The 14,971-nt window shown below is 30.6% G+C and overlaps 1 protein-coding gene across 3 annotated transcripts; it reads right to left on the reverse strand.

The window, feature by feature from the left end:
* Positions 1-672: 672 nt before the first annotated feature.
* On the reverse strand, positions 673-8,700 carry LOC137930961 (antichymotrypsin-2-like). Of its 3 annotated transcripts, none has more exons than XM_068774336.1 (11): positions 8,616-8,700; positions 8,391-8,465; positions 7,787-7,933; positions 6,903-7,024; positions 6,531-6,674; positions 5,483-5,686; positions 5,314-5,412; positions 4,452-4,592; positions 3,879-4,094; positions 3,666-3,810; positions 673-880 (listed from the first exon to the last, which is right to left on the reverse strand). In XM_068774336.1, exons 1-11 carry the CDS (start codon positions 8,677-8,679, stop codon positions 753-755), a joined length of 1,485 nt encoding a protein of 494 aa, XP_068630437.1. In that variant the 5' UTR covers positions 8,680-8,700; the 3' UTR covers positions 673-752. The 3 variants fall into 3 exon arrangements, with proteins under 3 accessions (XP_068630437.1, XP_068630435.1, XP_068630436.1); XM_068774334.1 differs by lacking the exon at positions 673-880 and adding an exon at positions 1,759-2,024; XM_068774335.1 differs by lacking the exon at positions 673-880 and adding an exon at positions 2,565-2,942.
* Positions 8,701-14,971: the final 6,271 nt, after the last annotated feature.

Consider the following 14,971-nt stretch of genomic DNA (forward strand, 5'->3'; position numbering starts at 1 on the left):
ATCATTTTATGATAAGATTTGAAAAAAATTATTAAACTAAACCTCGATGGGATGTGACTCACCCCTAGTAAGACAGAGCCATATTTAGGCATGATTGTTGTACGTGGTGTGGTTGACTGACTATCAGGGTTGAGGGCTTGTATTCAAAATGGTTTAGAGAATTCGGTACAATATTTACAGTTTTTATTACACTTAATCATTTGTAAACAAATAACAATGGCGGTAAATCTAATTTGAATAAAAAAAGTTGGGGCAGAGATACTGTTAAATATTACCAAAAAGACAAAATGGGTTTTCCCACATATAAACGAAGTAAGTAGTGGCTAATTCCAGAAATGTAATGAAAATAATTTGTACCACGCGTCTTTAAAATTAAAGACATTCAAATATTGAAAACATGATTTGCCCAAAGAAGGCTTTTTTTATTTTTTTACTGCCGCTTATAAAAATTACGATACTATGAAAGTGATCAAAAATATAAAAAAGCATATATTCATAGTAATAATAGAAAAAACAACACTAGATGCTTAAAATTCATTTGCTTTTTTAATTTGCAAAAATGGAAATACCATAGACATGTTTATTTAAAAGCATAATAGTGATCTTATAGTGAACATATTATCAACAATTTTAATTCTAATGTATCGGTGAATAATTAAGTTTCTGCGCTGTACACTTAAACTTTTCTTTAAATTTTCAGGAAAACTTACAATCTTTCTTGAAAAAAAAGTGTAAAAAAAGTATGTGGTATTTCATTTATTGACGTAGGTTCCACAGAAAATAATATATCTCTTGTATAATATAAAATATATGTAAGGTCGATTAGCCTCGAAAACTTTAGGACCATTTATTGGCGCTGAAAAAGTATCAACAGCGACAGCTGTAACAAGAAATTCGTGCATGTGTACATAGTTACATATTTTAAGTGACATTGAATGCATTATCATTATCATTATTTCAACCGTAGGACATAGTTCTACCCAAAAGATTTCCAATAATATTAGTAGAAAGAGGACCACGTTAAATGTCTTCAAACTTTATTAAGGTCAATAGATGGACGTCATACGTTGCGCTTGCCGGTCTATCTGGAGGAGTCTAAGTGGAGTCCACTTCAAAACCTCGAGACTCCAAAGGCCATCTACACTGCGTACCCGCAACTTCAAATCGTGGACGATATAAGATGCGTTTGCCCCTTCAAATGTTTACTTTTACCAGTTATGTAAATTTACAAACAAATGTTACATTTTTTACAAAAGTGGTTTCTCATTAATTTCGTCATGCAGTGATGCACATGCTTGACTTTGTATAATATCAGTCGGTAAAAGAACACATTTTTATGGCAACGTCATAAAAAAATAATATATAGGCATAGGCAAACATAACTAATATTCGTAATACAGAATGTGAACATTCGTTATTAAGACTGTAAAATAAAATTTCTTAAATTAGGGATTTTTTTATTTTTATTACTTATAGTGTCATATCATTTTATTAAAGGCATACAATTTTATTAAATTTGTTTTCAGGTCAGCATTAATGATATTTAAGCATCACAAAAGAGTTTTAGAAGTAAGCAAATTATAGTCATTTTCCGGCATAAGTTCCACAGAAAAATATATTCTTCTTGTACAAAATAAAATAAAGAAATGGACGTTTTGCCTCAAAAACTTTAGGTTCACCGATAAGTACCGAAGTGACTCCAACAGTCACAGCTGTAAAAATAATATAAATTATAAGTGCTGCAGATAAATTTACTGTGTCATTAAAATAAAAATCAATAACTGAACAATTTTTAATAAATTTTCTTTCAATGTCAATGTCACAATAGAATTATAAATATTTTTTTAGCTTCTTTCATATACTTTGGCTCAGTATGTGTAGGAATTAAAAACATTAGGCTCCGTTAAATGTTCCACAGAAAACAATATACTTCTTGTACAGTATGAAATAAAAGAACGATCGATTTGCTTCAAACAATTTGGTATAAATTGGACGTACAGCAGCGGAACGACTTATTATAATTGCTGAAAAGGAAATCGGTCTTTATTAAAAATAACCGTCAATTGCAAGCCATCAATCTCGAAATTTGAAACCCAATTAATTGCATAACCCTATAATAGACTGTAAATACTTAATAAACGTAATGACATGCTTGTTAATTCCAATAATTATTTTACAAATTCTTCACCTATACAATTTATACATCAATTATATTGTGTTTATCAAATAAAAAGCAAATGTAAAAATAATTCTATTTCATTTCTAAAAACGAAAACAGATTTTCTTTTATATAAATTACTTCAAAATCATTATTTTACTACGATTAAATTACTATTATTGTATAATGATTAAACTAAATTTCAAACATGCTACTATGTATAAATGTATATTCAATAAAAATATTTAAATGACGTGATTCCTTAGCAATGATGTCCATTGATTATTTGGTTTTTGTTGCGTTTAAGCCATATCTGACAGAAAATTTAAAAATAATATATAAAATGTTGTTAAACTTTTGTTTAAAATATATATTGTCTTGGAGTTTATATCTGCTTCTTCTCCAAGACTACAATAACCTTGAGAAGCAAAATAGAGTCAAAAATAACAAATAGTTCATAGGAAAATTGACGATCAATAAGAGTCGTGTTAAAAGTTATAATAAGAAGTAAATTAATTTTATTATGTTTTAACAGTAACATCATTTATTTCTTGGTTAAATATATCAATTTATATTTGAAATCTGTGTATTTTGAATGAAAGTTCCGTATAATTTTTACTCCAATAAAAATGTAGCTAAGAATGCGTGACATATTCTCAATTATAACTTCCGCAGAAAAGTATATTATTTTTGTATAATATAAAATAAAAATACGGTCGATTTGCTTCAAATACTTTGGGCTCATTGATAGGTATAGGTAGCGCGTTAGCCCTGATGGAAATAGCTGTAAAAGAACACAATTATGACTAAGTAAAAGTTATTATATTAAGTTTTGTAAGGCTCGTGTCATCAGATTTCCTAAATCTTGAAAGGCGTTAATGTACGTTGTATGTAATAAAGTTAGATAAATTCGTATTCGGTTTATGTGGTAATGTACGAATTTTATTAATTTTCGCGATGACATATTTTTGATGTCTTTTATAAACGCGATTCGTAATAATATTTTTTCTTTCTTTATTACTTTTCACGTATTTTAATACACGAGTACATTAAGAAAAAATTCTTTAGCTTTTCTTGTAACAAAATTAAGAGCTTATAGAGGCATAACCACAATTACTCTTTAGCAGCGGAGCGATAAAGTATTTAAAAAAAATGTCCAAAGTAGTAACGTTGAAATTAGTTGAAATTTTAGAACTAGTTAAAAAATATCAAAGCTAATTTTAACCTATGATTCATATTACTAATAAGTAAGTATGATCTGCTTTTTTATATTTTTAATGGTTATTATACTTATAGTTATTGATGAAATACACATTTCACATTCAGTCCAAACGGTTTTTCTTATTAAAAAAAGTTATAATGTAATCACTATGAATATTCTAGATCGAATTTATTAATTTATAACTAGCATTATCTTCCCTTGTTACGACTTCATAATGCAGTTTTTTTAATTTCAACTTAATTTAGTTTGTACGGAACTATGTATGCAAGTATTCAAAATCCTTACCATTAGCAGCAGCTGCTTGTGAACCTAGTTCATTGATAATTATGACTGCTTTTTGGATTGCAGCAGATATGCTAAGCGGTTGTTCATTTTCTAAAATTCCACTAAATTTGGACCTTTGAGGATTGAAAGCATCTGTGATATTTACCTGGAAATAAAGGCTGTTAAAATTTTACGTACCATCATGTTTATAAAAATTAATATCAATATACTTACCGATTTTAGAACTTTTATCAGATCAGTCGACGTTGATATTTCTATTGACGGTAAATATACTTTAACCTCCTCGTAACTTAAACCATCGATTATTGTCTGCAATGATTTGGGATCTAGTATTTTTTGGGCCACGCCTTCTAAAGAGTAAGATTCAGACGATGTGGGTAAGAGACACAACAGACTGTAGTCGCTGTCTTTGTAGAATAATTGCAGGGCCTGAAGAAGACATGTTATTTTAATAACATATCATTGCTATGCTACTAAAACCATCACCATTAGCATTTTTGATAAGAAGGTACCTAACATTAGGAGGAATTTTGAAGATAAATAAAATATAATAATCATATTAAGATGTTTTTATAACATGATAATAAAATGTCTTTCATTAATTGAACTATTTTCAAATTTATGTATTTAGGGAATACGTTTAATGCTCTTATTATCGTTTTTTTTTATAATTGAATTGAATAAATTATTACGATGTAATTTAAATTACATCGTCAGCTTTGTTGTATATATTAAATTTTAAGTTATCACCCCATTAAATTGAATATTTTATTAACTTTTGTTTACCTTTATTTGCAGTGCAGGGTTTTCGCCATATTTAAATGTTCCTTTTTGGTACATCATATTTACTGTTCCTTTTTTATCCTTTGTAATGTAAAAGTCTTTTTTTTGGGTATTCTTTGGATCAAACGGTCGCAACCAATCACCCTGTAATTAATTATTACAGTAAATTTTTATGTTTTATTAAAGGAGAATCATAGAAACTCGTATAATAATATATATAAAATAACTAACACACTTTCGACTTAAAAACTCACACTGCAAGACATAAGCTTCTCCTAAAGATATCTATGGGGGATACACCAAAATCGCCACGATTGGCTAGCGGGTCGGAGATCGTAGTATGGTATTATGGTACGCAGAGGACGCTTATGCCCATCCTCTGAAAGCATGTTTGTGAGTTGTGGCAATACTATATGAATAAATAAATAATGAATGCACAAAGTGTGAATTATAAAAAACAATATCCTGGGAATCGATTACAAGACAGACCTACGATCGCAAGTATCATTCCTCCACCGCTGGACTACCACTGCTCAATGTATTTAATGGAATCAGGCGTTACCTTGCGGATGTCCATCCTAAGTAAGAAAAGGACCAATATTTAGCCACTTCCGCACACGCAGCGGTAGTCGTGTAAAAAAGTGCACCGCCCGCCAGCCCACTAAATGCGTATACGGCAAACAATGCGAATTACACAACTGCCACCGTCAAATCACTCAACACGTGTTTCACCCCTTCACGGGGCATCGTCAGGAGTTATGTTACACCGATTAGTGCCAAACACAGAGTGACAATGAGACTACCACTGCATGTGCGGAAGTGGCTAAATATTGATCCTTTTCTTACTGCTCAATGTGTCGCTTACCTTATAATAAATGGCGTTTACTAGAACTAATCGTGTTAAAGCGTCCAAAGTGCTGGGATCAACTAAATCTGGTATAAGTCCCCGTGTTTGTTCTTTTACCTGAAACAATATTTATACGCATGTCCAAAAAATGTCTTTAATTGCAGATTTATTGTATTAGGCTACGTACCCAGTCGTTAATAGTTTTGGCTGCTTTAGTACTTTGACTGAAGTCTAAATTTTCTGCTTTAGCATCAAAATATACTTTTGTATCGTATTCAAAGTTTTTATTAAATTTAAATTGTATATTGCCAAATACTTTTTGAGCCAATGATAAAGTTACATTTTTTGGTGACTTTAAATCATCTAAAAGCCTTCTGAAACCTTGTCGAATCTGTAAGAAAGAATATTTTTATTTTTATTATGTTATGGAAATAAGGAATCTTCTCTTGGAAAAGCAGGAATACACTGAATTTTAAAATTGCGGTGGCAGTATTATGTATAAGCTTTCATATAGTGTTGTATGTTATCTAGAAGTAAAAGTAGAAAAGGCAATTCGTCAAGATGATAATAGGATGGGCCGCTTTTAAAGATCATATTAATTAAAAAAATTAACGATATTGGAAGGTACCCCCTTTGAAGAAATCGACGTCCACGTATACTAACGAAAGTCACCCCCCGACAAAAACATCGAAAGTGTTACATTTAATGAGATTCAAGAAAAGATTGATTTTTCTAATTATAAATAATAATTTTACGAATATCCAATAATTATTTAAGTTAATATCCTCCTTAAGTGTAAAGCTTGTAGATCAATTGCATGCTTTTATAACTTTAATTCTTTAGTACGAAACACTGTGATGATTTAATTTTTAATCAACTACTTACACAGAAAAAGTTTTGATTCGTTATAAGTAATTTTGTTGTTATACTGGTTAACGATATTTGTGAAAGTTATCACAAAAAAATTCAATTCAATTTACACATCTACGACCCAATTGGTAGAATTGGGCGTATTTGGATGGTTTGCAGTCTCATTTTAAAAATTATCAAATCTAAGTCTTCTGACATTGAAAGTGATAACTATACGATGTTAAAAGAAAGTTAGAACTATATGATCCTTAGAAAGTAGTAATATTTATAATAACATGAATATATAGATCGATAAAATCCGATAAATGTTTTTTGTACGTCAATAAAACTAGTCATAAAGACAATTTTGAAATTAGTTTACGCACCTCGTCCTTATCGTAGACGTTAATAACATTGGCAAGTTGATAGAAGGTATCATCAATTGCGTATAATCCAAGTTCTCCAAGTGGTATTAACACAGAAAACGGTGAAGCTATAAAACTTTCTCCAGGTTTTTCAGCGATTTTGAACTGTGGAAAAAGGTGTGAATATAAGCCGACACGGCCATTAAATTAAAGAGAAATTTGAGTTAAAGGATTTAATCAAACGTTGATTGAAATCAATGTTCTACAATAATGAAGAAATATTGGATAAAAATATTATTGCTATTAATTTATAAATACATCTGAATAAACAAAGTTTAGAAGGCGTAATGCTTTTAAATATTTTGTAATGTCGTTATATTGTTTTTAGCTTACTTTCATAAAGTTTAAGGAAAAATTCGCATTTCCTTCCCATATATTTTTTAATGCTTCATCTGAGTCGACGTTAGGTGGAGATGACACCGTCGTCGTTTCCGTTGTAGTAGTAGTATCTGTCGCTATTGTGAAATTCGCACTATTAAATTGTATGATATAATAATTTAATGATGAATAATATGTTTATTGTGTGTATTTAGTGATGTATAATAATTTACATGATGATTGAATGTACAAAAGAATAGGTGTACAATTCTTTTGTACATTCAATTTTAATTAAGTTTATCGTCAATTAGAGAGAAATGAGTGTTTAAAGAAAGACAAAATGAATATAGCTCATCTTCAACAATTAAATAATCAACCTGTATACAAGTTTTCTTGTATACTGGATGAATGTAAAGCTCGCTTGTACGTAAAAAACTTTTACGTCTATTTCCAACAAACCTAAGTAATGTGCTTAATATTTTTTCTCTATTAAAATGTCAGAAACCTGTAATTCGAATTTTTAATACGTTTTTTTGTTACAATATTATCATCATGTTATTTTTTATTTCTGAAACCATTTGTTTTTAGCGTACCATACAATAATAAACAGCAAATGGAATATAAAGTTATCTCTATAGTGCTTCTATAATTGTAACCAATTACCATGAATACTACATGAATTTTACATAGGCATTCACAAAGAATTTTTTAAATATGTACTTTCTTGTTAACTATGACTAACTTATTGCTTAACACAATTTTTAAAGAAGCGTGGCTTACGTTATATTCTACATAAAGATAGTACTAAAAATGATATGTTAACGCTAACTACTAAAAAAATTACGATATCAAAATTAGGCGGAACGACTTTTGAAAATGACAATAAAATAATTATTTACTTTGTTCAATCGGGCAGCAATTTCCTTCTTCATCTCTTGCGTAGTTATTTTCACATCGACATCCTGTTACACACAAATTGTCTTCAACGTCAGTCGAGTTGCAATCTTCATAATATTCGTGATCCCCATTGCAGTTGGAGGCAGTATCTGTTAAAAAAGTTCAGTTTTACTACCTTTGTTACTTAGCCACTTGCTTTAAAATACTAAGCAATTGTACACAATTGATCTTGAAATTTGTATTAAAAAATAAATTATTACATAATTAAAATTTGAAAGTTTTTAAGCTGAGAAAATGACAAGCAGTTTCGATCTTTTGTATTATGTTAAATAAAAGTGAAAAATCGGTTACACTTTCTGTTCTCGTATTTCTTTTTTAATTCGCAGAATAGAAATCAACTTCTCTTCTTTACATCGAATGTTAGATTTTTCAATTCATGTTAAATAATAGTTTGTTTTTTTTTTTATTACAGAGAAGAATTAATAATAAATGAATTTAAATTGTTAAACTTTAGTTGAAATAAAATCAAAAAGTGTCAAAAAAACTCTCGTCGATTTAGCCCCTATATTTCTTAAAACATTAAAAATATATTGAGAACTTCTGTACCATCAGTCAGAGTATCACATTGCGAATAGTAAAAACTGGAACTGCTATCCTGGTACAGCTCCACAATTTCAATATCTGCACAAAAAAGTAATTAAAATTGTTAATACGAAATCTATGTTTGAATATATTGAAAGTTAATTTTTTTTGGTAATAATGAGTAATGTTGTCGATATTAATTCTTACGCGATTATAAACTAATATTTTTTTTAAATAAAAAACGCTAACCTGAACATAATATGCCAGCCAGATAGCCCGTTGCGGACAGTAATAATATAAGTGTTTTCCACATTGTATTTAATTACCACCTACTGTTTTTTCAAGGCCTTCGTCACTTATATAAGTCAAAACGTGCACTTGTTACAACATCGTGTATTTTAAAGCAATTATTGATAATCACTTTGCCAGACAGAGCATTGTGACTTTTGTTTACTCTGAATAGTTAAACTGACTCAGATGAAAAAAGACTTAAAATACGGTCGTGATCAATAGTAGTGATTAATTTCATTACATATATTTTCTCACTTCCCTCATCTTTTTCTATGAAAATATAAAAGAAACAATTTGCTGTTTTCCGGTTATATTCATGGATGTAGTTTCCCATTTTATATTTCAATCACGGAAAAAAATAAATTGAACCCTTGCGATACTTTCTTATAGGTTTTTAAGTATTTATACCTACTAGTTCATGACTTGTAGAGAAGGTTTGGCATGGTAAACGTCGCCTATTACCCACGAAAAAGCGATAAAGAATAGCTGGATCGTGACGCAGGAATAACTTGAAGTAACTGATGCCTTCTTAATGTTTCTGTTGTGATAGAAGGATGGGAACATTTCGGACGTCTTTAGAACTCTTTCACAAGTTTCGGTATCACAAAACATAGTACTATTAATGTTAGAAATAATTGAATGTGTATCAACTGCAGCTGCAGAAGAAAAAAAGTCTTACATTAACAATCCTTTCCAAAATCTTAATTTCCAAATCTTTTTGTTTATCACAGTTTTCAAGCCGCGCATTTGAAAAGGTTAGAAGTAAATTGACTCGTGTGGAGTAAAGAAGCATTGTAGTAAGAAGTGCTGTGTACTTTGTATCACTTCAAGTGAGGGAAGAAGATTTTTTCTCTCGCTTCGGAGCTATGGATCTGTAAAAAAGTAGAATCATCGTGAAAGTTCTATTTTGTACAAGCTCGATATAACCAGTACTTGTTACTGCGAAAGAGCACATACAAAACTATTAATAACAATTAATATAGTGACTAAGTAACAAAATTGTACAAATGGCTGAGGAAATCGGCATATTCTTTGAATATCCTGTAGACACGTGAAATCCCCTTTGCAAACCCTTTTGCATTGTCATCACAATACAACCGGGTAAATATTTAATGTTACATTTTAATTTGTTATTAGATATTTCATTCTTCAAATATAAATGTCATTATTATTAAGTTTGAATAAATTTACAATTAGTGATATATAATAATTTATATATTCATAAAACAATATCAAATACAATACAATTTTCGTTAATATACGCATTTGATTGGAACTGTGTTGCTAAAGTTAGCGACCATCTTCATAGTTGGAAAGCGGTAATTGTGAATGTTTTGAATTCGCTTAGTTTAAAAAAAAATCAAAAACGAAATTATCACAGTTCTTAATTAAATTCAAGTACTGTTTTGTTGTAAGACTTTCTCTGCTGAATTTAAGCCAATAGATTTTCAATAGGACTGATAGAAAACGGACAGCTTCAAGCGTCTTCTGACTACTTTATTAAAGGCTGTCTGTCGACTTTGTAGGGCCTTTGATTGTATTTTCTGGTCTGTGGTCTTTACTCGAGAACTTTAAAAACCCCAACAGCCATCTACTCTACGCGCTAAGTGTTTATCTATGGATATCCTTATTCCTGATTCGATGAAAATGAAATCCCGAGCACAGCTCTTATGGCTCGATGACCAACTGTGAGCTTGTTAATGAGGCACGAAGTGAGAAGCCACGTTTCACTGCCCCAAACGCTGCGCAGTCGGGATGGATCAACAATTGACCTTTTCTCCAAAGTTTGACGTACCTTGTTTGTATGCTCCGGGTACAGAAATCAATACTGTGAGTTATTAATAATACTTTATTAAATGTGTGCAAAAGTAGAGCAGGAATAATTCTATTTTTATAAAATCCTCACTCACACATATAGCGCAAAAAGTAAAATAAATTATTGTTATTAATACATGAAAAGTATTAAAGCCATATATTATTAAAATAAAACAATTAGTTTCTTCGGAACAGTACATTTTACACGGAACTGTATGTAATAAAACATGGTCAGCCACGACTTTTGTTTAATCACGTGTTTCACAAATCGATTGCTTTAATGTTGACAATAACATAATATATAAATTTTATGACTTGACGGTCTTATATGGCTAGTAGCAGACATTTTGTTTTGCGAACTATTATAATTTTATGAATAATTTTAGCTGGAGCTCCAGAGTCAATGAACTAAAGAAAATAAATTTTTTTGAAAGTAAATATCTGAGCAACTGATTGTTTTTTTTGTCAACGGTGTAGTAAAATAACGTAATTTTATTAAATATAAACTTAAATTTATTCGTATATACATATAAACATAGGTATAAAAATTTAGTTTAAGGTAACACCTTATGAGATAAAAGTATTTTTATTTCTTAACATTTCATTGCTTCCGGTATATGTGTAGCTTATATATTAAGAAATGAATAGTCCATACTAAAATAGTTACACGATTTTACTCATAAGGCGAATCTGAGATTTTAAAAACGGCAACCAATAAGTGAATGCTAAGTATTTCCAGAATAAACGCCTCTTTAGAATGCCAAAACTTTTATTCATACAATTTATATTCATAAACGTGTTTGTTTTCATAAATAAGAAGTAAATATCTGACCTTTCTCACTTAATCTTCTGTTTGAAAAAAATATCTTTCTCTACATTACAAGATGGCGATCACGAAACTGATATTAAATGATCGTGATGTTAAGTCTACACAAGGTGATTAGGTTTAAAAGCTTTAAAAGGGTAAATGTACAGCTCATTTATCAGCAAAAGGTTGTTGCAGCTATTCCCAATTACCTTATAAAAAGTAATCACTTTGAAATATGTTACATTAATTTATTTATGTCTTTATTAGAGTGCGACAAGCTAATGATTTCTGGCTGTACAGTGTATATATGGACAGATTGTAAACAACCATTAATAATAATACACACTGATCCGAAATTTTAATTATTTTTTTATGCTATACTCGTTTTATCATTACGTCATGAATCTAGGAAACAATTGATTTTTGGGTCAGGTGTCACCTTAATTGACAGCTATATATTCACCCGTTTAAAACTTTTACTTCATCCTGTACATGCCACTATCTAAGACGTCCTGTTTAACACAACATTGTAATACCTAAACGTTAATGTTTAGCAGTAATTTATTTACAACAAAATCCACTGTTGAAGGTGGTAGAGAAAAGTTTTAATACAACCATTTACGTAAAACTTTATTCCACAAATACAAATTAGATTATTATTTTTGTTTTATGTTCATTTAGCTTCATAATAGCTTAACGAAAAAAATAAAAAAAATAAGACGTATTCGTCACACTTAAACTCGAATATTCGAGCAGAAATAATAAATAAGTTTCGCAAAGTTCACTCCACTTCAAGAAACTTCCTACGGATTTACAACTTTGACGTGCTTGTTAAGGTAAAGATTGGTGGTCCCACAAATTAGTTGATCGTTAGTTTCTTGCGAAGTTCAAAACGAACTATCGACCATCAACTATAAACATCGACTAAGTTCTTGGCAAGGGTAAGTTACTTGAATTTCGATCCATCCTGTCGTTTACTTAACTTTAAGTGCACAAGTCAACTTAACGGAGTTTCGGCACTGTGGATGAATTAATGACGTATTTACAATGGGTTTAAATATGTAACAATAAAAAAAATACAAAAATTGTGCTTCTTCTTCTCTTCAACCCATAGGCGTCCACTACAAGGTATAAGCCTTCCAAAGATCGCTACTTATAACCGGTTTTATGCTGCCCGCATTCAGCGAATTACTGCAACTTTAACAAAGTCGTTAAATCCACCTAGTGGAAAGCCTACCCATGCCGCGTCTGCCGGCTCTTGGTCGTCACTTGAGAATCTTTTAGCGGTTGCATAATCGTGTTCCGCCAACTGTCACTCATACGAGCAATTCTTAGACCTACGTCGATGATCTTGGTTCTTCTGCGGATATCCTCAGGAATTCGAAAATAATAAATTATTATTTTATCTATCTATTGTATCTCTAACATCAATTTTGGATATGGTAATTTGAAAAATAGGATTTTTTAATTAATATTTTAAAGTGAACATTCAAAGTTTTTTAACTTCTATATTTCTTTTCAGATAAGATGCAGAGAAAAACGAAAGACGACAAAAATATTTGAGATAACGACAGTTTTACAGCATTTTTATAAGATTTTGCATTTTTTTAAATTATTTCCTCCAGTAAATTAGAACTTTCAATACATTGCCTACATTCAACGTGAAAGCGACAGACGAGTCCCGCAGAAGTAGTGTCGTAAGGAGCGAAGAGCGCAAGCGTGCGATTCTTATCCATATGCATCCATTTATCTGACAATTGACGGATTACAGTATTCAATATTGTCTGCGTTAATTTGAATAGAATACCTAACTTCCCGGAGAAAATTGGAACGATATCTGAATACTCCTCGGCAATTTCAAAACAAATATGTTAATTTATTCCCCGATAGACTACGCCCATTTCCATAATTTGATTGCTTCGAGCTTGTATTAAAAGAATCGCGATATTGAATTATGGGTTTTATTAAAAGATTCAGCAATTCAAATAAAAGCATTTCGATGTAACGGTCAAGGAAATAATTGAATACTATTTTCTGTGCGAAATATCGTTTCTTATATTTCAACCTTAACCGGCAATGAAAATACATAAATTGGCTATTATTTCTTACTTTGATTATTAGAGTAACGAGTTTCTTAAACAGAAAATTGAAAAGAAGGTTATTCTTGATTATTTTGTACTATTCAAAAGTTAAACGCCTTTTCATTTTAAATTTTAGGTTAGTGCCACTGTTGACGCGGTGGAATTTTTTCTTATTGTTGTCTCATGTAAACATCTACTGTGTAACAATAGTCGACCGCGAGGGTTGTGTTCCGTACATGTTTGCTTAGGACTGAGCGTTGTTTCTTCCCAGCAACGACAAATATTTGACACAGTTGATGAAACGTTCCTGTATCGTTGAAGAGCTCGTATCGATACGTTACACCCCGCGTAAAAATATTTGTTTTCTAAGAATTTTTTTTCATTTTCCGCACTAAGTTTTCTTCCATTCTACTATTATATGATGTTCGTTCGTTGACTTCGTACTATCAAAAATTCTTCAGATCAAAAAATCAATAGAAATAATAAATAAACACCGGGGAAAGTCTTTTCGTGAAGAGTATGTATAAACTTAAAATCTCTTTGACTACACTTTTTGTGCCGCTCAGGTTTTGAGTTATTCTTCATTTGTTTTTTTTTCGGACGAAACAAATGAAATTCGTTGCCTTTTAAATTTAACTACAAAACTGGAATGGTATCCAACGCAGGACACAAAAAAATTATAACGTTAATGGACCTAATGAAGTTTCAGTAAGAATAAGGTAAGATGGTTAAAAGATTTTCTAGTCATGTATATTGAAACACCTCGCTTTGATCGCCTAGTTACAGATAAAATAGATACTACTTTTGAATAAATATCAAAATCAGCATGTTAGTAGTTACGACATAGCTAAAGAATATATTCTGGCTATAAAACAGTTTTGATCCGTTTGAAAAAAAGTATACGAAAATGCTCGATATTTGGTTACCCCACGAGCTCTGTAAGGAACCAGGCAATTATTTGAGGATTTTTATTGAGATATAATGAAAGTGGACTGTTTTTGAATAATCTCACGAGGAAGAGAAAGATAACTGGCGTTGAAAGTGGATCACAATTAAAAACGTACGAAAAAAGTCGTCGTTGTAGTTTGTTCAGACTTCACAAACTATAGCAATAAGATAATACTGTGTAGATGATGAGCGCACAAGGACAATGCTCATTATGAGCTTTTAACAGCAGACCAAACCACTGATTTGGGTTTCTACTGCTAATAACTTTTAAGCAAGAAGTGGGGACAAAACGGCCGGAGTTAATAAAAAAAAGGGTTGTGTTAAATCATAAACATCTTTTGGTACTCGCAAAAATTAAGAGTTTTGCTGGGAAGTGATAAAGACAAGCACGGTAAGAATAAGTTTATGTATTTAATGTGGTAAATATGATTAATAGGATATAACACGATGTTCCGTTCGATATAAATGAAGTCAGAATAGGAAAGTCATACGATTACAGAATATATTTTGAATAGGTAGTGATCAAATTTTGTTTCAAGTTTCATTACTTACACAAGTAATTTATTTAAACCACAACATGTTGTAATAAACTAAAATCCTTTTGTACGGTTTGTACAGGTACCGATTTTATTGAAATAAAACTTTATAAAAGCGCTAAGAAG

The sequence above is a fragment of the Battus philenor genome, unplaced genomic scaffold (genome assembly GCF_028537555.1).
Source record: "Battus philenor isolate CCGP_79_NKW_IND1 unplaced genomic scaffold, ilBatPhil1.0.hap1 SCAF_7, whole genome shotgun sequence".
Lineage (NCBI taxonomy): Eukaryota > Metazoa > Arthropoda > Insecta > Lepidoptera > Papilionidae > Battus > Battus philenor.

Excerpts from the sequence above, each read along its gene's own strand:
- LOC137930961 (XM_068774334.1), bottom strand. The coding sequence starts at position 8,679 with ATGTGGAAAACACTTATATTATTACTGTCCGCAACGGGCTATCTGGCT. Across the intron at positions 5,687-6,530 it reads ACGTCTACGATAAGGACGAG|ATTCGACAAGGTTTCAGAAG; the intron begins GTGCGTAAACTA and ends TCTTTCTTACAG. Across the intron at positions 4,095-4,451 it reads ACCCTGCACTGCAAATAAAG|GCCCTGCAATTATTCTACAA; the intron begins GTAAACAAAAGT and ends TGTCTTCTTCAG.